Below are 25223 nucleotides of genomic sequence, written 5' to 3'. Positions count from 1 at the left end.
TGATTATTTATTACATCTCCAATATTAAGTGTGAAAAAATATTTATGTGCACAACAGGAAGTAGAACAGACAAAAAAAACGTTTATTTTTGCAAAAAACAATCTTGTGGATGAATATTTCACATTAATGTTCGTGATAATGTTCCAGGTTGGATCCTGACTGCAGTCTGATCCAGGAACAGTCTGTCCAGCTCTCAGGAAGCTCTGCTGCGGCTTCCATCCATCACAGCCTCATCTGAGAGAACGTTATGATGAAGAAAAAGATTTTCTTGGGCGTCACCTGAAGCTCCTCCTCTCCATTCTCACTTAGCTGCGGCGTTGCCGTGCGGCTGTGGCGGCTGCTGCGCCTGCTGCTGCTCAGCCAGCGCCTGCTGCAGCCGCGTGCGCTTGCGGGAGTAATGCTGCCAGTGCAGCAGCTGCTGCTCATCAATGAACTTGGCGCACTGAGCGTTGACCTGCTCCTTCCTGAAGTGCTCGTACTGCAGCAGCTCCAGCATGTGCAGGCAGTGGGGGTACCTGCAGGGGGCGCCAAAGACACGGTCAGAAACCTGCAGGCCAAAGGACCCGCAGACTGTCCAGTGTTCAGAGTGGAGAAGGAAAAAAACGGCGCCTTACTTCAGGAACTTGGAGTACTCTGGCTCCTTCCAGTACAGCAGGTACTTCAGGTAGTTGATGAAGGGTCGCTCCTTCAGGAAGCCCCTCTGAGCCAGAACTGCAGACAAACGGGTCAGAGATTGAGCCTGAGACGCAGGTGAGGCTGCTCAGGCTTCACAATAAACATGCTTTACAACATTCGTGCAGAGAACTATTTCCTATGAAGATCTATGGAGAAAGCCTGCAGTGATAGAATGGCGCCCCCTGGTGTAACAGATCTTGAGGTGATGCCAGAGCGGGACAGGAACCTGGCGTCCTGTTGGATGACAAGGCTCCTGGAAGTGTGAGTGGACTAGTTGGAGCGATGATTCCAGAGACGATCGCCGTTATCCATCTGCTCGCTTTCCTTCAGAAGAATCTAACCCCCCCTCAATTACTGATCCTGACCGTGGAGCGGCCCTTCCACGCCCTCGTGGTCACTAGAGATGACAGGCCCTCTCTCTCTTCTGTTTTTTTTTTTTGATTGACCAAATCAAATTAACTTCTCTGCAAAAGTACAAACCTGCCTATGAAAACAAACTGCATTCATGTGAAGTATATCTACAGCAGTGTCGGGTAAATTACTTCTGAAAAGTCATTGATTACATTACTTAGTTACTGGATCAAAATTGTAATTAAGTTAATATACTCATTACCGATTTAAAAAATTCACTACGTTACTTTACTTTGTTTCCCTCATTTATAAATCAAGGGAAAAACAGCACTGAAAAGATCCTCCTGCCTGTCGTTCAACTTTATTTTTAAAAACATGACCATTCAAAGTATGAAGCTGGTTCAAGACAAATCCTGGTTTCCTTTGAACTCAGACAACAGTGTGAAAAATGAGACAGAAATAAGTTACAGCACATGTGGTCTGTGACACTGCTCAAGGTCAGATGAACCTGTTATTCCAATCTATCAAATCTGAAAACACAAAGAACTATTTAATGCCTCCATGTTCATTTCTGCTGACTTTAAGTTCCATTACAATGAGTTGCACCTTTCTCTATCTACGTCTGTGTTTTGTGCAAAGTCCTTCACAGCTGTGAATCCCCTGAGCTACCCCCCCCCCCTTTACGGAGTGCATCGAGCGCCATCTCATATTGACCAGAGACACAGTCATGTGTAGCTTACAGTTAACAATAAAGTAAGAAAGGCTGAATTAATACTTTAAAAAAAAAAACAACTCCCAGGAAGGATCCGGGTCGTGTCTTTCACACCAAAGAGCCGACTTTAAGGTTGTTTCACTTGCTACTGACACATCAGTACACGAGTCTCTGCTCTGCTGCTCACCTGCTGCTCCTCAGGGATAACAAGACTCCTTGCAGGATCTCTTTTTGTCTTTTTCATCTTTGAGCCAGTTTGGAAAGCAAAGCGACTGCAGCAATGAGGGGATGTCTGTACTTTGACCGATCCCCCATGCTGCTATGTGCCAGTAATTCCGTCTTTTTTTATAATTAGTCTCTGTTTCATTTCAATTAACAGAGAAAAAGTCAAAGCCTGCAAAATCTAAGTAACAAAGTAACAAGGGTTTCTATAGTCCAGTAACTGTAATTCATTACAGAATATGAGCTGTAATTTGTTATGTTCTACCGTTACTGACAAAAGTAATTAAATTACAGTAATTTGTTACTTTGTAATCCATTACCCCAACACTGAGCAACATACAGAAGTGAGGATATTTATCAGTTTAAACAAACACATTTCTGTCTTTAATGAAGAAAGGTCAGGAAAAAAAAAAAAAAAAAACTAAATGAGTAAAATAGGTGAATCTGATCTTTAATGTGATACATAATATGGAAAAACATGAAAATTGGAGTAATATTTTTGGCTTTTCAGAGCTTTTTGTTCCTTCTTTTCATTGGGCAGTCATAAAAACAGGTTTTCATGGAATATTCGTGTTGAGGCCTTGCAGGGCTTCAGATTATTGAAGGATTTCAAGCCTCCAACCAAACGAACTTCCAGTTAAGGAATGTAGTTTCTGGCTTCACTTTTCAGGGAAGTTAAAGAACAAATGTTAAAGAAAAGATGAAGAGACTTACAGTTCAGGTAGTACGGATTTGCCAAACACTGCACAAACTCCAGCTCGGCCTGGAAGCGGTGCCGGGCCTGCTCATCTGGACCAGAAAAGACAGCATCACACAAAAGTAAAAAACACTGCGAATTCTGAAACAATAAGCAGTTTGGGCCTGACGACCTGCTGCAGTTATTATTATTATTATTTTTTTGCTGCTCTGATATTTCCATGATTCGTGTGTTATGCTAACACTGTAAATGAGTTTTATTTCCCCAAACACATTTCCTGTGTTAGACCAGTGGACTGGGTGATAAGTTAGAAACTATATAAGCGCGACGCAAGAACTGGTTTATTGTCAGACTACATTTTCACAAACGAGCCTCTGAGGTTCGGCTACTAAATACAACCAAACAAAAAGATGCGACCGACAAAAACGTCTGACTAAAGTAAATGTGAGTTCAACCAGTACACAATTTTACTAGCAGTGTCCTGAAAACCTTAGAGGGTCAGTCACCGCACAGTGAGTGCGGGAACAACTGTCACCAGAAATCTATGTTTTGAGTAGAACTCCTGGTTCCATGTTGGGGTGGAATCTCAGTCATTCAGGTCATGATAAAATGAAAAGTTCCAAAAGTATTCAACTGGACAAAGTTTCTGGTTTGAAGACGTTTCGCCTCTCACCCGAGCAGTTTCTTCAGTTCTGTCCAACTGGTGCTGAGCTAGAGATTTACATCCTCCTCGCTGGAGTCCTTTGATGGCCAACCAAACCCCCCAGTGACTGATTCGTTGACCCCTGTGTCCCGGTTGTGTCTATCTCTTCCTTTTCCTCACTGACGGTGCTTTCTGCCCAGAGAAACCTTTAAGAGGGCCTGACGCTTGTTTGTGTAATATTCAATAGAATGAGGGTTTTTATTTAGCGTTGTAGTAATGTGCGTTAGCAGCTGAAGGTGGGTAAAATGCCTGACTGAGGCAAACATCAAGCGTCACAGACAGATGTGGAGCAGTGGACGTCGTTTTTCAAAATAAAACCTTCATAAACACCTGATTAACAGAAAAAAGGAAGAGTGGTACCGATATGGAGCTGGAGACCACTGTCCCCGGTGAATCATTGAGTTAATGGGGTAGTTAAGGTAGTATGTCTGATAAAATCTCACATTTACAAAGTTATTCAAACCTGATAGAGCTTTATTAAACCCACGTGAACTAGTGTGTTGTCCTTATGTCGGTCTTTGGTTTATTTATTGGTTAAAGAGAGTTAGCAGTTTGCTAAAATTAGCCCAACGTTTTTGAAATTATGAATTATATGCAGTCTGAAGATCTTACTTATTCCTGCTCAAGCGACCTGTACTAGTATGTCGGGGTTTACTTTGGCTTCTTTATGAAAAATGTGTCAAGATGGACGAGCTTCATATTCTATCTTTTTAAACTTTCTCATAAATGTCATATTACTTATTTTACGGACTACAGCGAAAAAATCCCCGCGTTAATCGCCGACATTATTAATTTATTATTTACGAAAAATTTTCGGCTTGTTGTACGCACGAACTCAGGTTAATAAAAGCATCAACACAGCTTTAAGTCTTTTACAAAAGTTAGAAATACACAGTTTCTCAAATGTCAAATAAAAACACAAGAATAATGAAGACATTCATCATCCTCCCATATAGTTAGACTTAGAAGAACCAAAGCTAACAAAAATAGGTTTAGCTACAAACCTGTTTCCATGGTATCGACCCGAACAGTAACTATTTACTGTCCACAAACTGAGCAGGGCTTCCAGAAAGAGCAGAAAATCCTTATATGTGTTTAAATGTTTAACAAATCTTCAGTCCAGCTGCTTTTGTTTAGCTTTCATCAGCCGTAAGTGAACTACTCGGGCAAAACCACTTCCGACTTTGCGACACCTGCTATCTACTTTACGGCTTTTTTTCTTTTGCAACAAAACTTTGTTGTTCAGCACACGGACAACAAAAACTGAGACAGAAAATACCCAACACAAATAAAAAATACTTGTTAATCATACTTTTGGTTATATAGTGTTTGAAGTCTGAAGAAATAAACATTAAATGTCATCATGAAACAGAAATAATTTGAACAGTGAATAAAAAACGTCCATGTTTATTTGAGTCTTTGTTATTTATTGGAAAAACACAGAAATTAAATGATCAAAAAGCAGTAAACGGAAAATGTTTTGTTATTTTTCATCCAGTCTGATGTTAATGTTTTTCTCTGAACACTGAAAAATATGAGAATATGCAAAAACTTTAGGTAATCAAAATGTTTCACACTTGATTCATAGGATTTCTGATCTTGTAGTTCAGCATCTGGCCGTATGATTGCTGTATGAATGATTGTGGCGCTCCATGTATGTATGTATGATTGTGGCCCATGTGTGATTGTGGCGCTCCACAATCTTACTAGGCTGTGCTTTTCCTGCCAGCATCTTACACCCTGCAGTTATGTGCTGGATTGTTTCAGGCGCCTCTTTGCACAGCCTACACCTTGGGTCTTGTCTGGTGTGGTAGATCTGAGCCTCCATTGCTCTGGTGTTCAGGGTTTGTTCCTGGGCTGCCAGGATGAGTGCTTCAGTGCTGTCCTGTAGGCCAGCCCTTTCTAGCCATTGGTAGCACTTCTTGATATCAGCAGCTTCAGTTATGGTCCGGTTTGTCCTCCCATGAGGATTTGTCCTCTAGCACTGCATCCCTCTCCGTTGCCTGAGACATTCACTGAACACACTGTCAGTTGGGGCCTTGAGTTTGATGTATTTGTGTGCAGCAGGAAGAAAGAAATAAGAAAGTGCACTCGCTGTAGTTAAACACAGTGACGTATGCTTCAGAGGACGTTCAATTGGCTGTTCTGCATGTCAATCAAGTGACATCTTTCCTGCCGAGGATGATGATTCACTGACAGATTTTTAAAAAATATATTTTGATATTTATTTCTTATTTTTGATGACCTGCAATCTACAGTTCCATCCTTCGTGATCGACATAATGAGCACCCCTGACCTAAAGGATTTGAATGTGGACCATAAAATAACACTCTTTACATGTTTGAGTGATAAAGTTTTATTATCAACAAGTAAAAGGAGTTAGCAACAGGTTTGTAAAAAACAGGAAGATACATATGTACACAACACACACATACGTGCATACACAAACACACACACACACACACACACACACACACAAACAGGCACACCTTTGTTACTTATATTGGTTTATATAAAAACTAAAAACCTTTGTAGAGATCAGCAAAAACCTCAATAGATCTGCCGTTTTCAGATTCAAACCACTGCAACACAAGACGTCTAAAAAACCTGCTTCTCCACGTTTCTCTTAGGTAACACAGAGAGACTCTGACCCAAACTTCATTTACTGAATGTTAAATGAAGAAAACTGGTTGTGAACTGACCAAGCTTGATCTAAATTTTACCGTCCTTGAAGGACAACAGGAATGTTTCAGTGAAGGTTCATAGTTGTTTCTCATGCTGCATTTTAAAAATATACTCACAAAAAAGTCTTGTATAATGCTTTTGATTAAAATGTTTGTAAATATGAAATTCAGTAAATACTTTTGTATTTCTCTCCAGTTTCCACTTTAATGTCATCTTGGCTCAGAGATTCTGTGAAGGAAGTCAAAACCAAGTCGACCTGCAAATTGGATTTCAGTTGTTAAAATGTTTTTTTTGCAAGTTTATATTACAAATGTGGATATTTTTTGCTGTTTGAATTGTTTGCTCATTATAATATGAACATTTGCAATTTTGATCTCCAAAAACTTTGGTAACTTTGTGGAACTCTGGAGAACAAACTCATCAGTGAGAAGCTGAAAGCCATGAGTCCATGTTTCTGCAGATCTGAACACCGAGGTTGTTGGTTCTACACTGATGTGGTGGCATTGGCCCATGAAGGGAAGGAGTCCAGAGAGAAAAGGACACGCCCCCAGCTGTTGATGGCCAGACTGATGCAGCCAATCCCAATGATGTTCATTACCACGCCAGTTTTAGCCTGCAGGGGGCGCAGCACAGTTAGCATGACAGGGGTGAAGCAGGGTGTGATCTGAGCTCAGGTCAGAGGCAGAACTCACCATGTCGGACACTTTAAGGAACCCGGAAGAGAAGACAATGGCATTTGGGGGTGTGGCCACAGGCAGCATGAAGGCAAAGGAGGCGCTTAAGGTGCACGGGATCATGACGTACAGCGGGTTCACGCCAATGGACTGCGACTGCAAAGGAAGTGACAAGGCCTCAGCACGTTTTACAAAATAGTCGCCCAAGAAAACAGATTGTGTTCACCAAAACATTTTGGTGAACTGAAACAGAGGCTTTGCAGAAACACCAGTGAAGATCCTTCAGAATAAAAGCCTTTGTTGCAGTTCAAATAGTTTACGCTAAAAAGTGGTAAAAGGTGGAGAAATCTGTCTCCGCCCATTTCCTCTTGTTTTTTTGGAGATGACTAACAGCAGTTTATTGATTCGTGAGAGTGCGTTTGCTTGTCTCTTACCATGGAGGCCAAAATGGGCAGAAAGAGTGTTGCCGTGGCGACGTTGCTGGCACACTCAGTGAAGGTGGCGATAAGGAGGCAAATGATGATGGCGATGGCCCACGGGGGGATGGAGTGCAGCGGGGTCATCTGAGCACCGAGCCAGTGGGACAGGCCGGACACCTGACAGCCAAAAAAATAACAACAAAAATATTTCATAGAGACACCATTTAGGAAAAACGTCTATGATGTTTAAAAAAAAAAAGGTTAAAACTGGAGCTTCCATCAGCAGGATAGAGAAATGAAGGAAAAGCTTCACCTCGCTGCCTTTGGCCAGAGCGAAGCCCCCTCCCAGCAGCAGCACAATGTTCCAGGGCATCTTCTTTTGAGTCACCTGCCAGGTGAGAAGAGGAGGGGCGGGGCCTGGAGAAGCTTGGCTCTCTGGTTGGACAGAGACACAAAGACCTGACTGAGCCTGTTGGAAGCGTTGAGCTGCTCGGCTGCAGCGCTGCTCACCTGAGCCGCAGCTCTTCCAGCAGCAGAGGTAGTACGGCGGCTCCGAGGGCAGGACGAACAGCAGCACCGACACCAACAGCGAAACAGTGGCGTCCGTCACAAACCTGAACAAAGAGACTGTCTCACTTCCTGTTCTGTCTAAGGCAATTAGCATCCGGCAATCCTCAGCCCAATTACAGCAGACATCTTTAGACCCTGCAGCTCAGGTGGAAAACAACGTTTTTATTCGTCAGGTTGGGACCCCTTTCCACTGACCCCCTGATGAAGGTTCAATCCACTCCGCTTTCTTCTTTTTCCTCCTTAATATCAACTCTGTGTCAAAGAAGGACCACATCACTGTGCTGCTGCCTCCACTTCTACGTCTGGTAGTTTACTCTGAGGTGAAAAACTTTTTCTTCCAAAGCTAACAAACACCTGATGCAGATTATTGGGAACCAAAGACAAAACATTTCAGGGTTAAAAAAGATGATTTGAGTTAGCCTAGCTAAAAGACCAACAGGTAAACATTTGGTCTGATGGTGCAGGTAAGCAGGTAAACATCTGCTTTGAAGTTTGCACCATAAAAGTGCAGATCTGAGTAATAGTGAGCAGAAGTGAGTCAAGTCAAGTCCAGAAGTTCTGCTTCCAGGGTTCTTTCTGGATTCTGTTTCTTAACTTTATGTCAAAGGGCTTTATGAAATCAAACCCTCATCAAACATAATTGTTTTATAATTTATACAAATTATCTCTTATTATTTTTAACACTGATTCATCTACAGGTGGATAGCTCAGTTTCATGGCTTTCTATGGCATGCAATGAGCTAAAAACCGGTATGGGTCTTTGGGCAAGACCCTTCGCGCTGCTGCCTATCTTGGTCTCCCTGCGCCTTAAAAATACAGGGTTGTGTCTAGAAAGGCATCCGACATAAAAACTCTCTGCCAAACCTCCTGAAACTCTGTGTTGATGACGAAGAGCCCGTGGTGATAGTCCTGGGGTTGTTTGTTCAAAATCTGACCCTGAACCAGATAGGAACACATCCAAATCCAGCTCTGATCCTTTCAATCAGATTTCCCTCTGTGAATGAGGGCCTCGTGTCCACACTTATCAGAAACTCTTCTTTCATGAAAACGGGTTGAGTCACTAAATGATGAATGAACCGGTGGAGGAAAAACTGCATGGGGTCGTAGAGGTCACAGCCCACTCCGCTCACAGGCTCGTTACGTCAACAGAAGCCCACACACTCAAACTGTGCTCCCTCTTTAGGAGTTCTGCATCACAAGAAATAAAGATAAAAACCGAGTGAACGTGCCAGAGACCAACAACTGTTCAGGACCACATAGAGGCGGCATGAGGCCAGTCAACACCACATCAATGAAATCACCAGACAGTTCTCTCCTATGTATCATCATTTCTATTGGGTTCACGTCATTTTTTAGTCACCAATGTTGAAAGACTTTTATAGGACTTTGCAAAAACCCTTTGCATCTTAACGGACAGAAAAATAATCATATTGGTCGCCCATGAAATAACATGGAGCCACTAAAATAATCTGAACTTCTTTAGATGCACCCTGATGTCCTCACCGCAGCAGTTTTACAAAAATAAAAATAAAAAACACAAACACACTTTACCGTTACCATTAACCCTTTGACAGCAGGGATTTAGGTTCAGTGTTGACATTCTTTTGACTACTGTAACTTTTCAACCATTCCTGCTGTCAATGTAAACCAGCTGATTCTGTCGTAGAGAAAAGCAGCTTTGTGCCGTTGTGTAACGAATACTGGCACAAAGCTGACTTTCCTTTATGTCAGAGTCAAACAGTTGAAGAGTTCCGGTATGTCAGAGAGTGTGTGTTATTTAGGTGTCAGCGGCGACATCTCCAATGTTAAACAGCTATAGGCTAGCCCCCACTTTTGACCCACAGGGTCAGAACCACAGGCTCTGACTTTACACAGTTATCATTTGAAATGTATGCTCTCATTTGTTCTTCCGGAAATTAGTCACAGAACTTTTCCCCAGAAGTTTGGGTTCTGTGGTTCTGTAGCAGACTGATGATTCAGATTACACTGAATTCAGGTTTTAGTGCAGATTTCCACACTGACCTAGTTTTTGTTGATAAAACATGAAAGTGACCGTCCCAGGCCGACCTGTGTCCACACCGTCAGACCCTGACATTTGTACCTAGTACACGTTTCCAGTGTTTGTTCCTCACCTCTGGTTCCTGTTTGTTCACAGCTCCTGACCTGCTGCCAGCAGTAAACTGCCGTTTGAGTTCATTCCTGCATCAGAGTTTTTCCATACATCGGCACTCCAGAGTGACAGATTTATTCACAGCGGCACCTCTGCTCAGGATAAGCAGACCCTCACATGATGGCTCAAAACTCCTAAAGTTCGCTTTCTGCATTAGTGAAAACGAAACAAGAGCCAAACCTTTTCTCCAACTAAACAAAAAGGACACCATGCAACGCTGTGAGGGGTCAAAGGGTTTCCTCCTGCAGTCTCATCTACATCCAGGAAGAATCTAAAAACATTTGAGGTGCCGCAGAGACAGCGTCTCTGACATGAGTCAAATTTCCTTCAACCCAAAAAAACTGCTTTTAACCTCTCAAGACCTGAGCTCTTGCTTGATTTGCCTTTTTTATTTCGTAGTCACAGAGCCTCAGTTAAGCAGAATGAACTACTGTGGTAAGATAACCCAACATGTGATGTCCATAGACGTGTACACCAGGTCTTCAGAGGTTAAATAACAAAAAATGTGCCAATAATGTGGAAAACATTTGTTTCTAAGATTTCCTGTTCACATATATAAAACCACGAGACCGTTTTATTCAAAATACATCTGAAGAATATCAGACGCAAAATTTATCTCCCATGAAAGAATGCACTAAATACTTTAGTATTTTTTTTTAACTTTCATGATGCCTAGTTTTTGGAGTGAAAACATAAAAGCACAAGCAGAGTTTTTGCAATAAAGACTTGTGTTTCTGCTCCTGGTACCACGTGGTCCTCTGGGCTTGGGTGTGGAGGTGCGTGGTGGGGTGGTGGTCTGGCTTGGCTCGGGGGGGTGGTCCCTTTGCCTGTGCTGGGGGGGGTTGGCGGGGGGCCCTGCTCGGGGGGGCCCAGCGGCGCTGGATGGGCTGCCCATCTGCACCTGGGGCTGGGATCGGCCCTTCCCTGGCTCTGGGACGGGACGGGACAACCCTCTCGGGGCCCCCGGTCGCTCTGGGTGTCATCCGCTTCGGCGCTGCGGGGTCTGAGGTGGGGCGGGGTGGGGGGCTTGTCGGCCCTGTCCTGTTGGGGGGCGTTCTGGGGGGGAAGGGGGGCCCATTATTGGTGCGGGGCGGGGGGGCTGACGGGTCGGGGTCTCCTTGGTGGTTGCCTCGGCCGGTGTGTGCAGGTCCCTTGGCGACGGCGGTCGTGTCCCCTTTTGGTGCCGGCTTCCTGGGCCCGGCGGTGCTCTCTCCGCGCGGTGGGGGGGTTCACATTACACCTGAGCCGGGGGTATTCGTGTCCCTGGGGGGTGGGTTCTGGTCCTTGCCCCTGAGCGCTGGGCCCCGCCAAACTTCCAACAGTGGCCAAGCCTGGTCGGGCCATATTTACAACACCCCTTGTGGGCCCCCTTTTTTCCCCCTCCTGGGCGGGGGCGGCGGGCCCCTGCCTTGCTCCTCCCTGGACCAACCGTGGGCCGGGTGGGTGGCTGCCTGGAGTGCGGAGCGGGTCTCCCTTGGGGGGTCCTGGCTCGTACCTGGGGTTGGGGCTGGGGGATGCCCGGATCTCCTGGAGGGTGGTGGGGTGCTCGTCTGGGGCTGTGGGCGGCCTTCTCCGGTGGAGCCCTGCGTTGGGCTCTCCCGGCGCGGCGGGGGGGCTGCATTCCTGGTTGGGCTGGGGCGGCGCTCTCTTTCCCTCCGCGCCTCCCTTCTCTCTGGCTCTGGGGGCCTCGCGGCGGTCCTGCTGGCCCTGGCCTGGTTGGCGGTCTTGGTCGCCCGGGGGGCGGTTGTTCCCTGCCTGTTCCCGTGTGGCGTTGGGGGGATTCCGGCTGCCGCTGCTGCTGCGGCGGGGGTCTGGGTGTGGGGGTGGCTGGGCGCTCCTCCTCCTTCTTTTCACATTCCACCATCCATTTTAGAAGAACATAAACACTCACCTGAGCACAGGTGTTAGCACACCTTTGCACTAATACACTAATAGTTTGCATGATTGAATGAATGAAAGATTTCACACTAGTTGGTTTAAAGGTATAGGTATGCGTTTGTGAACACTATTTTGTGTACATGTTGACATGTGGACATTTTTGCAGCTAGCAGGTGTGTTGATAACATCTGAGTGTGTGTGGACAGGCCCCGCCCTTTTTGAACATTTGAACCTACTGTAATGATAAACAACCAGTAAACCTGTCTGCTCTATGTTGCTTCATGGTCTTACCCCACCCCCCCTCTCACTATCACCCCCCCCCCCCTCTCTCTAACATCCCCCTCTCTTCTTCCTTTCTTTCCTTTTCCGTCCGGTCCAACACCAAAGATTTTCAAACATGGTTGAAATAAATAAAGTTTGGCCTCAATTACAAAAGGGGTTTATTCAGTCATACCTTTGGTTTGTCTGAAGATTAATAACCCCTCTTGTTAAAGTAAAATATGTCCAACACAAGAGGCCCTCAGCTCTCATCTGCCTGCCTAGCTGTTGGACAGGACAAGTTTAAAAAAAAAAATAAAGACTTGTGTTTACACACTTTTTTAGTTTAGGTCCACTTGAGCTCCGTGAACCTCCGTATACAAATGACGGCAAACCCTCAGAAAGTCCCGAGAAACAGGTGGAGCAGCAGAACAAGAAAACTACATTACTTCCAAATGTTTGTATGTTAGACTACACCTTCATGCTGGACTGATATAAAAGTCAGTTTCTGCTATTGACAGTACATAAGAACTGGACTGAGTGACACTTCCCCTCTGGCGTTCCAAACAGGAAGTACCTTCTGGCTCCAAGAAGCCAAAATCCCATAAACTTCTATAGAGAAATAAAGAGCTGTTACTCATTCTATTGGTCAGAAGAACCATTCCTGATCTGACACCTTTTTTTTTACATATTCTTGATAAAACTCATTTTTCACTTTTTTCATGATTTTTTTTTGTGGAGAAAGTTATTCCAGTCACAAATTGACCAATCAGATGCATCAATCAAAGTTTGTGGTCTCATGTCAAGCGTTTAAAGTGTTTGATTGACAGATTTTGTGTAAATTGTTTTCAGGCGGTAGTGGCATGGACCTCCAAGCTCACTCCTGATTGGCGGGAGTGGAAACGATGACTTAGACCAATCACTGCTTACTGATGCCGTCTGGCTCCAACATGGCGGCGTCTGTATCGCAAAAAATGGCAACTGAAATGACTTAATTTAGTTGGTGCTGGAAGGAAATTATTTTCTATGGTTGACTTCACACTTGCTCGCTCCAGTTCTCACATACAGTCAATGGATTTTACGCAGATGAGACTCTGATTGATCCTCATCAGTGCACATTCAGAATATTGGCTCAAAAACTGTAAATGAAGGCATTATTTCTTCTGTCATCTGCGTGAATGCTGAGGTTCTTCACGCAGCGCCTTACAAACGCAGCTCAGCTTCAACCTACAGTCAGCATCTACTCACTCAGCGTTGGTGTTGAAGGTGTGGGTGGCCCAGCCATCCATGAAACGAGGATCTCGGGTGAACCACAGTGACACCATAAGGATGAAGAGCGCCAAGACGCTGCCCTCTCCGTAGCTCATGGGCCCCAGTCGGTCATACTCCTCCTTGATCACCTTATATGCCGCCTTCTCTTTCTCAGACGGGACCGAACCACAACCCCACATGCTCCACAAGCTGCAGCGGATAAAGCAGAACTGAGAAATGCCACCATGTTCACAGCACTGTGGGACAAACTGTGCTTCAGCCTTTCTTGGAAGAATGGCCTCACTTGCTGCCGATGTAGAGGAACTGCAGCCAGAACCAGGCCAGCGTCAGCATTAACACCATGGTGGGAAAGGCGAACACAAACCACGACGCAAAGTTGATCACGTCACCGTTCTGCGGGAAGAGTCTGTGAGGACGAACGTGGAGAGGATCTAACATTAGCTTTCAAAAACATCATTTTTTTCAGCTTTAAAAATAAAATGAAGTATCAGTTGACAGGTCGTGTCCAGTCAGTTAAACTCATTCATCTAGAGCCAGATTATTTTGGTAAAATTGACCAGCAGATTACAGTTTAAATACAGTTCAATTCCAGCAGGTTCTGTTTGATGAGCTTCAACAGTGGTCTTCATTTAGTTTATTACCTTCAGTGTATTTAAGAATCGGATTTTCAGTTCTTTGTGGTCAGGTCATCAATTTTGTTACACTTTTACTCCATTAGTTTATCATTTTAACATCTTCAAATGTATGTATTAAATGTTGAAGTTTCTGGTCTCCTGCATACTGGGTGCTTCACCACCGTTTCCTGACACTGACCTGCTGGAGACGTTGACCTGGTTGAAGCAGGAGGCAGATGGTGAAATCTGGCACTGTTTACTGAAATGCTGGTGCTGTGAGAACAAAAGCTCTCTTGTGTTTAAGCATCAACCCGGAGCTAATAAAATGGTCCCACCCCGTGAGACCAGCATGTCACAGTAGAGAGTTCTGACCTGAACCAGGACCTGAACCTCTGTGGTAAGCCGTCATGTGTGTTTGGAATGATTGGACATGTGGGACGGACTGAGTTTGAGTGAATAGGAAGTTGTGTGTTCAGTTCTTACTGGCTCATCTGTCCCACCAGCACTAGGTTTGGTCCGGTTCCTGTCAGGGTGGCGATCCCTCCGATGCTGGCAGCGTAACAAACACACAGCAGGAGGCCCTTACTGATCCTTCTGGTCTCGTCTTCCTCATTGGTGAGTTCTTCCAGCTCCGGGACAGTGCCAGTGTTTTCCAGGTTTACGGCAACTGACACCAGAGGGGAGGGGGGTCAGCTATCATTACACAGCTTTTGACTGTAATAACTAACTTTTTTTCCATCTAGGACACAGTGACCATCACACCTGGGCATAGAACCCCTAACAAACAATTTGTGCTTTTTAATTCAATGTTTTGACACTTTTATGCCACATTTTCTCTTTTACTACTATATAAAAAATGAAAGAATTCATTTGTTACAAAAATGTCAGCATATAAATCCCCTTCATTTTCTGATAAATACTTAAATGCTTCTTCGATCTCAGTCAATCTGCATCTGAACATTCAAATGCCTGATGTTCCATATGAGAAAATAGTGCTATGACTATGTCTGAAGCTTTGTAACTTCGTGGTCTAAGGTTTAGTTCTCTGTGGACTAACCTGCTTTGCTGCTGTCTGATGGGGGTTTGTCTTGAGGTGTTGGTTTTACAATCTCTGTATCCTTGGGGTCCTGGGACATCCCTTCATGCCCAGGTGACACTTCGGTGGCGGTTTCCTCTGAGCTGCCTGGCGTCTGAACCTGTCCTCTCACACCTGGACAAACATTAAAGGGTCCAAACACAATTGGCTTGTATGTTCCAGTTACATCCAGATTATTCCAGTGGGGGATAACATCTTTTTCTGAAGTCAAGTAATGTAAATGTTTGAATAACTAACAGATTAAATGGAAGGGGTTTTGGGTGCAATTCCAAAATTGATCCTGAAACTGGGTAACTGTGATGGAAAAGTTTTTTAAAGAAGCAGATTCAGTGAAGGTGACAAACTTACTGTCTTTTGTCGTTTTCTAGTCCAGTAGAATCTTGATTGTTTCAGAAAGACTGGTCCTTTGTGAGAATTTACTATTGTTAAACAATCCGCAGGTTTGCTTCAGCATCCCTTTAAACACCTTTAACTCCTCTTTTTCTAAAATGGGACAAGCTTTTTTTCTGGTCTTAAAAACCCCAAAACAAATTTACGAAGATAAAGAAACCTTCAGTCGGACGAGGATTTAATTATTCTCGTTATGTGTTTGACCACTTTAAGATTCACAACTCAGGAAGAGTTTTTATGGCTGCACGTTTGTTTCCACAAGCTTCCTGCTGATATTCACCTCACCTTCTTCTGAACATACACTGGTTAGTGGTATGCCAGACTCTTTCTGGGGAGGTTTCTGATGGAGATTTGTGGCCCCGCTCTGGTTCCTGGATGAGGCTGCAGGGCCCACCTTGCCGTTGAGCTGCTCCAGGACGGCTTGGACGATGGGAACCATCATTGCAGTGGTGGCTGTGTTGCTGATCCACATAGACAGGAACGCTGTGACACCCATGAAGCCCAGCATCAGGCTGGAGACGAAAGGAAAGGGCAATCAGATGCTCCAGCAGGAAACAGAACAAATAGCTGAAGCAGGCAAAAATAAGACATCTTTAGCCTTAGTCACATGCACCCACACAGGGGTTTGACCGGGATGGGATTGTCTGGGCTCATGGAGGGTCGTAGAGAGGAGCAGCTGCATCTACGGGGCAGCTGGTGTGTCTTGCAGTTCGCTTAAAGCTGGTGCGGCTACCTTGTGTGATGTCGTGAAAATGGAACGTACAATTGTCGTGTGGGTGGTAAGTGTCTGGTGAAGTTCATGTAAGGGTGATAGAAGGTGCTGTCTTATGATGCCCTTACTTTATGTTCTTGTGACGTAAGGTTGGTGAGGTGCAAGTGCTGGCCTTACTGATCCCATGCAATTCTGATGCATGGGGTGTGCAGGTGATATATAAGTGCCCTTGTGAAGTGCACAGGATTTGGGAGGGTGGAGAAACTGAAAAATCCGTACAACACTCCTGCGTTTCATCTTTACTTCCTCTAGCGTGTTGTTTGAGTGTTCACTATGATCTGTCACTCGCAGGAGACCCATAGAAAAAAAGGTGCACTAACATTTTCACCCTCATTTTTTTGTTTTTAACCACTTTGTCGGTAACAAACTTCCCTGAAAACATTGGGTTTTTCTCCCCTTAGAGTGATCACAGGATCTTTCACAGGTATTAATGGTTGACTCTGAAGCTACAACTTCACAAATTCACCAGAAAATCCAGTGAATAAGTAACACTGAAGAAACCTTTTGGTTACTGAGGCTGTTTTTAAAGTCTGGCTTATTTAACTTGATTATTCATCTACAAGTGGCTGTTTTCACTGTTTTGGGTTAACAGTGGCAGCTTTATGGCACTAAAACAGGATATTTAAAACCTTGTATAAATATGTTTGGAGGTACAAAGAAAAAATATAAATGCAAACTACTCCAAGAGGCCTGGGATCCTAAAATGTGACTGATTTGTGCAGATTTTCTTTGGTGTTCACAACATTATTTTTTTCCTCAGTTTTTTATCTTCATGACAAACTCCAATTGAATTTTCTGAGCTGGAGCTAAATGAGCCGTGATTCTTACATTTAGCAGTCACTTCTCTCTAAAATTATGATTTTTTTTTTTTCAATTGCTTGGTCTCTGGATTGAAATATCTTGTCCAAGGAAGATCTGGTTTAGAATTGGAACCTCCGACAAACCCGTTGGCAGAAAAGCTGGTCAGTGAAATAATCCAGTCACCATAATGAACATGAGAGGGGATGTGTTGCTAAGGCTAACAGTTGCTGTTAGGCTCTATCTTTCATTGTGTCTGTAGATGCAGGCGCCCCACAAAGACCCTCTATCTACAGAATAAAGACCAAACAAGGACAGAGTGTTGCAATTCCTCAAATGATCACTGGGGGCTGGTTTAAGAAGAAATGAGGGTCTGAACTGCTCAGAAACTTACACAATAAATGCATTTACTGTTTGCTTCTAGAAACTTCATGTTTTTTAAATTGTTTTTCTTTTAAAGTCAACTGCAGACAGTGAGTTCTTTTGATTGGCATGTGGATGGACTCATGTGTGGACCATTAACCATAGAACCAGAAAATTCAACCTAATGAGCATAACCTCAGGCTGTAAAGCTCTGATGGGTGGGAACTCACAGAGCAGGACGGACTCCAACCAGCAGGAGAACTCGGAGTGCGATGCGTTTGTGTAGGTTCCAGTGCTCCACGGCCACAGCCACCATCAGCCCCCCCACAAAGAGCATGTTGGTGTCCTTCAGGTACTGCATGCACACCTGAGCAACGACAGTCAGATGGTTTGGTACTCAGAAACAGTCAAACTAAGGACTCTGTGTGATTCCAGCCTCACGTCTTTGGACTCCATGATGCCAAGCATGGGGAACAGGATGGTTGGCAGGAGCGCCGTCACCGCCAGAGGCAGCACCTCTGTGCACCAATAAACCGCCATCAGGGCTATGACATAAGCACAGGCCGCTTCCTGCACAGAAAGAACAGTAAAAAAAAATATCCATGAAGAGAAACAAGAAAAAAAGTTTCACTCTTTTTTGTAATCTGATTATTTCATCAATGATACTTCAAGGAGAAAATGGATGAACACAGCCAGCTAACATGCAAATAAAAATCACAAAGTTCACAAAAGTTAAAACATAAAATTAAAACCAGTCATATACATGTTGCAGACAATAATAATAATAATAATAATAATAAAATAAAAGACAGTAAAAGCAAAGTAAAACACAATAAAAAACAAAACTAGATGAACTAAAAGCTCTTCTGAAAAAACACTCAAAGAAGTCGATCTGGTGTAATGACGTTCTAAAGGGGAGGAGCAATAGGAGAAAGCAAGGTCTCTTCGGGCTTGAATGCAGGTTTTTGGACTTTGTGATAGATTTTGGTTTAAAGACCTCAGGGACCGGACTTAAGAGTCAGGGTTAAAAGATCAGCAATGTACTTGGAAGTTTGTCCATGCAACGCTCTGAAAACTAGAAGTAAAATTATAAAATAGATTCTAAATTGAACTGGAAGCAAACGTAAATAGAATCATGTGTGCTCGTTCATTGACTCCTGTTAATAAAAGCCTTGCCGTTAATAAAAAGCTTTGGATAAAACTGGTAAGAAGCGAATTCCAATAATCTAAACGTGAAAGAATAAAAGCACAAATAATCATCTTCAGGTCAGGTCTTGATAAAATGTTTTTTTACTTTTGCTACATTCCTCAGATGATACACGCATTTTTTTTAACAATTTGTTTAGAGTTTCCTTCCAAAGATAGGGATTTGTCCAACAACACCCCAAGGTTTCTGTCACTCGACAGGACAGAGGAGCTCAGGGAACCAAGGTGCTGTTTTATCGAAGGGATTTTATTTTCTCTGGCAGAAATCACTGTCTCTGTCTTTTAAACATTGAAGAGTAAATGGCTATTAAATAACACACGACTATTAAACAATCCAGTAAATTGGTCAAGTCTGTTTCAGGGAAGGAGCAATAAAGTTGAATGTTGTTTGCTTACAGATTGTGGGAAATTTGGCTAAATTGACTAGTTTCCAAAGAGAAATTATATATACAATGAATAGGGCCCAGAACTGCACCATGGGGAACGCCACAAGATGTTTTTTCCATTTTATAGGTTAATGAACCTAAAGCGATGTTCAAACATCTTCCAGTGAGGTATGAGACAAACCCATCTAAAACAGACCCAGACAACCCATAAACGTCTCGAAGACGTGCAATCATAGTGTTGTGGTCAACAACAACCGATTTCAGATCCGGAAGCATCAAGAGAGTGAACTGGTCAGAATCTGTTGCCTTGAGCTCATCATTAAAGACCTTTAAAGGAGCTGTTTCAGTCAATTGCACAATACATAATACATTTCAATTCCATGAATAATTTTTGTGTGGTTAAGTTGTTAGCATGTGCAACTATGTAAAGAATAAAGCATTTGAAAAAAAGAGTATTTCATAAGTTCAGGTATAGGATGTGTTTTTGTAGCGTTTTTTCACTTTGTTTTTTAGCAGTATAATAAATGCACTTGAAAAAATTGAAAAACATAATCCTCAAGATAATCCTAATGTCTCTCATTGCTCTTCAATTCCATTCCTTTCATCTTTGAGCACCATTTCCTCACTGATGTGTTTTCCTAGTTCTGTCAAAGAACTCAGGGATTCACTCTTTGTGCTTGTGTGCTCTCTACATTGTCTCGGTTATTTTGTTAAATTGATGTAAAGGGGTTAAGCAGAGGAAGATGGAGGTCTGCATTCAGGTCTGCATTGTGAGGTCTGCATTCAGAGCAAAGCCTGACACCGAACTCCAGGACGCACAGACAGTCTGTTCAAACACCTGGTGATGAAAGACCTTGTAGGGACCATCAAACATTGCAAGTCACATATGAGGAAACAACACTTAGGCAAGCAAAGAAAATAATAAACCACCCAGGTCACTTTCTCTTCCTGGAATTTGAGCTTCTACCTTCAGGCAGACGATTTAGAGCAGTCAAATACAGAACAAATCGATTCAGATCTTCATTTATTCCAGCAGCGGTCAGCCTGCTGAACAAGAACTGATTAGTTCTGTTTGCAGAAGGAAATCTTTGTAGAGCAGTTGTCCTAGAAATATCAAAATCGGTGTTCTTCTTACTTGTTTAAAGGAACTTATGTATTTATATTTTGGGTAAGTTTTAATAGTTTGTTGTAGATTAATGGAGTGTTTTGTGAATTTATAATGCATTTTACTGAAATTATTCTTAGCAATATGGTTTTATAGGTTTTAATTAGATATTTTATTATGTTTTACTACTTTACTGTTCATGTCCTTGACTGTGAAGGTCAGGCCTTGGGGACAAATCTGTATACTCTGCTTTTATTTATTTATAATGTAATTGTTTTATGTACTTTTATTACTCTCACTCCATGTATGTGATGTATGTAGGATGTTGATGAACGATGACGGATGTTATACAGTTTTTAGCTCTGTGGCTTAGAACAAATTTCCTCTCTGAGGAATAAAGTTTCCCTTTCCGTTTGATCATTGTTTGATCTAACACATGTACTTGCGGGGAGCCAGTGCTCTACTGGTTTTCACCTGGATCAGGTGTGTTTAGTCAACCAAAATCCAAATCCAGCTAGTTAGTCATGACTGGAGCAAGGTTGATTGGAAAATAGCATTCCATGAAGCTCTGGAGAAGCAGGGTTGGAGGTTGCTGGTTCAGCCTCTCTCCTCTGGCTGCTATCAGCTGCTCACTAAAAACAAGGAAGTATGGGAAATCTGCAGAATGGAACCAGCCAGTCCATGCAAACGCAGTTCTTCTGTCAGTAAAAGGCTCCTCAGCGCAGCAGGAGCATGCTCGAGTCGTGGAAGAGCCGCTTTCTGAGAAAACCTTTGATGGAGGTTAGTCCTGAGAGCAGTCGGACTCAAACACTGCTCTTCTTCCAAAACAAACACAAACGCCTGAATCTTGCTGTGAACTTGGATGCTGCTGACATGACGTGCACGGTCTTCACGTGGACTGTGAGGTCAGTGACCTTGTACTCGTTTCTGATGAGAATGGGCTGACTGAAGAATAAAAATAAACAACTTCTGAGCATATTTGCCTTATTTGCCTAATGTATCACAACATATACGAGGCTGACTGACTGAAAATTAACATTTCATTGAGAGAGAATAACGTCTGTTTAGAAAATACTTCTGATATTTAACCTTTTTCAGTTTTAATAAGCTGCCAGCAGAACCTTGTTTTCCTGTAACTTATGTCATACTAATACAATTTTAATATTGTTAACTTGACCAGAATTAGACAGATTTTCTTAGTGGAGTGAACTATTTTTGTGGGGCTCCATGGATAAGGTTAGGGGGCCACAACTGTTATGTGAAATGACCCTAAAATGTGTCTGAAAATATCTCAAGTCATGGAGATGTTTTCAGAACAGGTTCTTCTCACGTTTCGTGGTGTGTTGTTGGATAAAATCAAGTCTCCAGAGTTTCCTGAATGTCAGAAAACTCCCAGTTTGACCGAAAAAATCCTAAAAATAAACAGACACTTTGAAAATCTGTGACAGATGAGTATCTGAAACGTTTTTCCTGACTATTCTCTGAAATGGATGTCAGGGCAACAGTTGACCCCTCCATGCTGTTGGTCAATCAGTGACACTAAACTGTGAATGGAAGCTACTGTCCAAACAACAGCTGCTGTCCGTTTGCATGACACCACCATCCTTATTTCACAATTCATGATGTGAGTGAAAGCAGAGCGTCTGAAATTAAACCACATTTCTGTATTTCTGCTGAACCTCAGAACAAAAACCTTTCATTCCTTTGCATCCTGTTCCAATCAACGTCATGTAATAATAAACCACCCAGTAATGAACGTTTGAATTTTACACTCTATAATTTGACAGAGAAACAAACCTAAACAAGTAGATATGTAACATGTTGAATAAATGAACAAAAAAATGACTCAAAAAATGTAAAGTTCATAGATTAAAGTGTCCAAATTGTAAACACGGTCAGATTTTAGCGCTTTGCCTTTGGTTTTGAATGAATTTCAGGTTAAAAGAAAGCAGTTAAGGGTAGTTTTTCTGAGGTTAAACGTTAATCTGGTCCAATGTGAACATCCCTGACTGTAGCAGATTTGAAGCAGTGCTTTTGCTGTGGTGCATTGTTCTGATCTTAAGGCAGCGAGTGAGTCACCTTCAGCTTATAGGCTGTTGTTATAGGTAATACTCACCTGTTCACATTCATTCCAAAGGTGTGATGCTCTTCGTTAAGTACAGCTAATGCAGCTGAGGCTGGTGTGATTTCAAATTTTTTTGAAAGTTTTTGTTTTGTTTTATTTTTAAAGAGCCAGTAACAGACTGACGTGTGCACATCCCTTTGACCAGGAAAGGTCATCAAAGGACACTTGTACGGTGGCCCTGAAGTGCAAATCGCATCAACAAATCACTTAACCCAGAAACGCATTAAAGATCCTAACGACAATTAAAGAAGCAAAACAATTACGGAAAAAATAATATTACATTTTGGAAAACAAAAGAAAAATTCCAGAGACCAAAACATAATTCCGAAAAAGAAACAAAAGAAAAAGGAAATGTTCTGGAAAAAACAAAAGTAGGTTTGAGAAATCGAAATGAAACGTCAAAACAGGTGGGGATTATGGGACATCGCTGATTGGATGAAGATTTATGATCATCTTGTTAACAGGACGTAATTTGGTTCGGTATTATCAGAAAATATTTCTTTAGTCGTCTGACCATAGTCACTGCTAAAGTTCAGTCATTGATCAATCGGCTCTTCACCACAGTTCCGGCTAAACATCCTTCTACTTCCCTTTTCTTCAAAACTCAAACGTCATCGTCCGATCAGCAATGTCCCATAAGTCCTATCTTTTCCGGCTTCTTCATTGGTTTCATTTTTTAACATTTTCTTTTATTTTCTGGGAATTACTTTTGTTTTCTGGGATGTATATATATATATATATATATATATATATATATATATTTGCAATTTGGTTTCTGGAAATTCGTTTGATTTCTAAAATGTGATGCTGTTTTAAGAAATATTTGTTTTGCTTTTGATCGTTGATAAGTTTTGGTGTTGAGTGATTTGTTGATGTGATTTGAACTTCAGGGCCACCGTAGACTCGTGGTTGTGTCTGTCATCAGTTCAGATGTTTAACCAGCTCGTGTTTGGATCTGAAGTGTAGAAAGAACAGTTAACATCAGTGATCCCGGTTTATTCTGCTAAACTCTCAGTGTTGGTGGTGAAACTAGTCATTGTTGTTAAACCAGCAGTTTGATTCTGTCATGATCAGTTCCTCAAGCGTGAACTGAATTGTTTACTGTCAGCCAACTCAGTTTTTTTGCTAATTAGTCTCTCACTAGTTAAAAAAACATAAAACTTTAATCATCAAAGTTTTCTTTTCTGTCAGTAAACCAAAAAAAAGTTGCAGCTTTATATGTTATTTTTTTCAGGATTTTTATGGTGATGTTTGATTAGTTTTACAGTTTTCAAATGTCCTAAACTCAGAGACACAATCCTTCAATGAAACTGAGGCATGGTTTAGTTAAAAGTCATTATTAGACGACCCAGAAAGCTCCAAAATACTGTAAACAATCCCAAATACTGGTAACTACTGAAACATTGACTTACTATAGGGCTACTGGTTAGTTAATTGGGTAAGCATGTTGGTTAGTTGGCAGTCGGGCTAAGCTGGTGAGTGCAGTGGGGTTTGGGCTCACCGCGGTGCTCACTGCCAGCGGCAGCAGCAGGAACGGGCTGCAGACCAGGATGAAGACGCCTCTCAGCCTCCAGACCTGGTGCAGCATTTTACGATGCAGAGGAAGAACCGACATGATGGAGGATGAGGATGGTGGTGAGGAAGATGAAGCTGAACGATCCGGCTGCTAAGACTTTTCTTTCTTCCTCTGCTGGGGTCTGTGTCTCTCTCCCAACTCAATTGTGATGCATTTCACGGCCGACTCTAAAGATTAACTTTATGTGGATCTCTCTCTCTCTCTTACACACATACACACTGACACACACACACTGAAACACTCACCTGAACAAACTCAGAGGTGGACGTCAGCCTGTTTGCATGAGGCTGCCTGACCTTTCACCTACAGGACGGACCGATCTGTGTCTGAAAGAGCAAACTGTAGGTTTGAGCTTTGATTCATGAAGGTGCGTCAGCCGGAAGCAAACATGCGAGATGTTCCAAACTGCTGGTGGTTGGGAATGGCTGGAGCCTCTTCTGCTGGCCTCCTGCTGAGGCTGGACGGCATGGAGCTTCACTGAAACAACAGAACTTCTGCCCTCATCCTGACAGCCTCTGCACTGACCTGCATGACCTGAGTTTCAATTTCGCAAAGAAATGAATACGTGTGATCACATCTTGATGAGCCACGACCAGACCATGTGAGAGGAAGGTTTAGTGTCCCAGTATTTCAGCTTCTCAGTATAGTTCCCTGCATTTACACTGTTCTTGGAATGTTCTGGCATGAAAGAACGTTCTCGTTGTGTTTTTTCTTTGAGGGATCTGATTTTATATAAATCACAGTCTGACTAAATTTCAGTTCGTCGTGGGTCTTAAGAAGCACCAGATCAAGGAGATTAACCTCCAGCTTCAGGTGGGACCCGAGGTTTACCTGTAGTTGGAGCAGTGCTTCTCGATTATTTTTTGCGAGGCCCCCTAGGAAATTGTATCTTTTCAGATCAACAAAAGTTGATTTTTTTGCTGTCTTTATGTCAAATACTGATACCAACTAAACGACAGGCAGACAAAGAATACATTTATGGCAAGTAAAGACACGTCATAAAAATGTCTACAATAGTTAATAAAGAATGGCATTATTAGCATGAGCTGAGTCATCTAAAGGCACTCGATGATCCTATGAGTCTAATTAGTCTGTTTAGTTAAAGTTTTAGTATTATCCTATCGAATTCTATGCATTTATGTTCCTTTTTTGATTGTTTGTTTACCCTATACAATTACCGGTATGAAGCTCATTGAGACGACTGTTGTTGTGAGTGAAATTGAATTGAATCCTGGTGTTGCACAATAGGCAGCGATCCATGTGCACCGTTCCACCTCGCAGCCTGAACCCACTACCCCTCCCCTTTCCTTTTTATTTATTTATTTATTATAATTTTTATTTTTTCAAACTTGTCCTGTCCAACAGCTAGGCAAACAGATGAGAGCTGAAAGCCTTTTGCTTTGGACATATTTTACTTTTACAACAGGGGTTATGAATCTTATGATACGGCAGATGCATATGTAAATAAACCCCTTTTGTAATTTCAGCTAAACTTTATTGATGTTA

At 42.6% G+C, this 25223-nt stretch overlaps 2 protein-coding genes across 3 annotated transcripts; both read right to left on the bottom strand.

Annotated features, from left to right (window-relative positions):
- Positions 1–61: 61 nt before the first annotated feature.
- On the bottom strand, positions 62–4557 carry med31 (mediator complex subunit 31). Its single transcript, XM_004076662.4, has 4 exons — positions 4365–4557; positions 2675–2749; positions 615–711; positions 62–515 (listed from the first exon to the last, which is right to left on the bottom strand). Exons 1-4 carry the CDS (start codon positions 4372–4374, stop codon positions 302–304), a joined length of 396 nt encoding a protein of 131 aa, XP_004076710.1. The 5' UTR covers positions 4375–4557; the 3' UTR covers positions 62–301.
- Positions 4558–5692: 1135 nt separating this feature from the next.
- LOC101160832 (solute carrier family 13 member 5) lies at positions 5693–23930 on the bottom strand. Of its 2 annotated transcripts, XM_011483842.3 has the most exons (13): positions 23643–23927; positions 17761–17889; positions 17550–17686; positions 15672–15898; positions 14958–15110; positions 14384–14567; positions 13570–13692; positions 13263–13475; positions 7649–7752; positions 7452–7573; positions 7154–7315; positions 6738–6875; positions 5693–6658 (listed from the first exon to the last, which is right to left on the bottom strand). In XM_011483842.3, the coding sequence occupies exons 1-13, from the start codon at positions 23754–23756 to the stop codon at positions 6530–6532; spliced, it is 1935 nt and encodes a 644-aa protein (XP_011482144.1). In that variant the 5' UTR covers positions 23757–23927; the 3' UTR covers positions 5693–6529. The 2 variants fall into 2 exon arrangements, with proteins under 2 accessions (XP_011482144.1, XP_020564756.1); XM_020709097.2 differs by having other exon boundaries at positions 7452–7752; positions 23643–23930.
- Between the last annotated feature and the right edge of the window lie 1293 nt (positions 23931–25223).

The sequence above is a fragment of the Oryzias latipes genome, chromosome 14 (genome assembly GCF_002234675.1).
Source record: "Oryzias latipes chromosome 14, ASM223467v1".
NCBI classification, from domain to species: Eukaryota; Metazoa; Chordata; class Actinopteri; order Beloniformes; family Adrianichthyidae; genus Oryzias; species Oryzias latipes.
The sequence above is the reverse complement of the archived record's forward strand: the minus strand, read 5'-3'. Positions and strand labels throughout refer to the sequence as shown.

Bases quoted from the DNA above. Each gene is read 5' to 3' on its own strand.
- med31 (XM_004076662.4), bottom strand. The intron at 712-2,674 runs GTAAGTCTCTTC...GTTTGTCTGCAG, and splicing joins AAATCCGTACTACCTGAACT to TTCTGGCTCAGAGGGGCTTC. The intron at 516-614 runs GTAAGGCGCCGT...CGCCCCCTGCAG, and splicing joins GAGTACTCCAAGTTCCTGAA to GTACCCCCACTGCCTGCACA.
- LOC101160832 (XM_020709097.2), bottom strand. From the start codon at position 23,756: ATGTCGGTTCTTCCTCTGCATCGTAAAATGCTGCACCAGGTCTGGAGG. The intron at 17,687-17,760 runs GTGAGGCTGGAA...GTCGTTGCTCAG, and splicing joins GCATCATGGAGTCCAAAGAC to GTGTGCATGCAGTACCTGAA. The intron at 15,111-15,671 runs GTGAGGTGAATA...ATGTTTGTCCAG, and splicing joins CAGTGTATGTTCAGAAGAAG to GTGTGAGAGGACAGGTTCAG.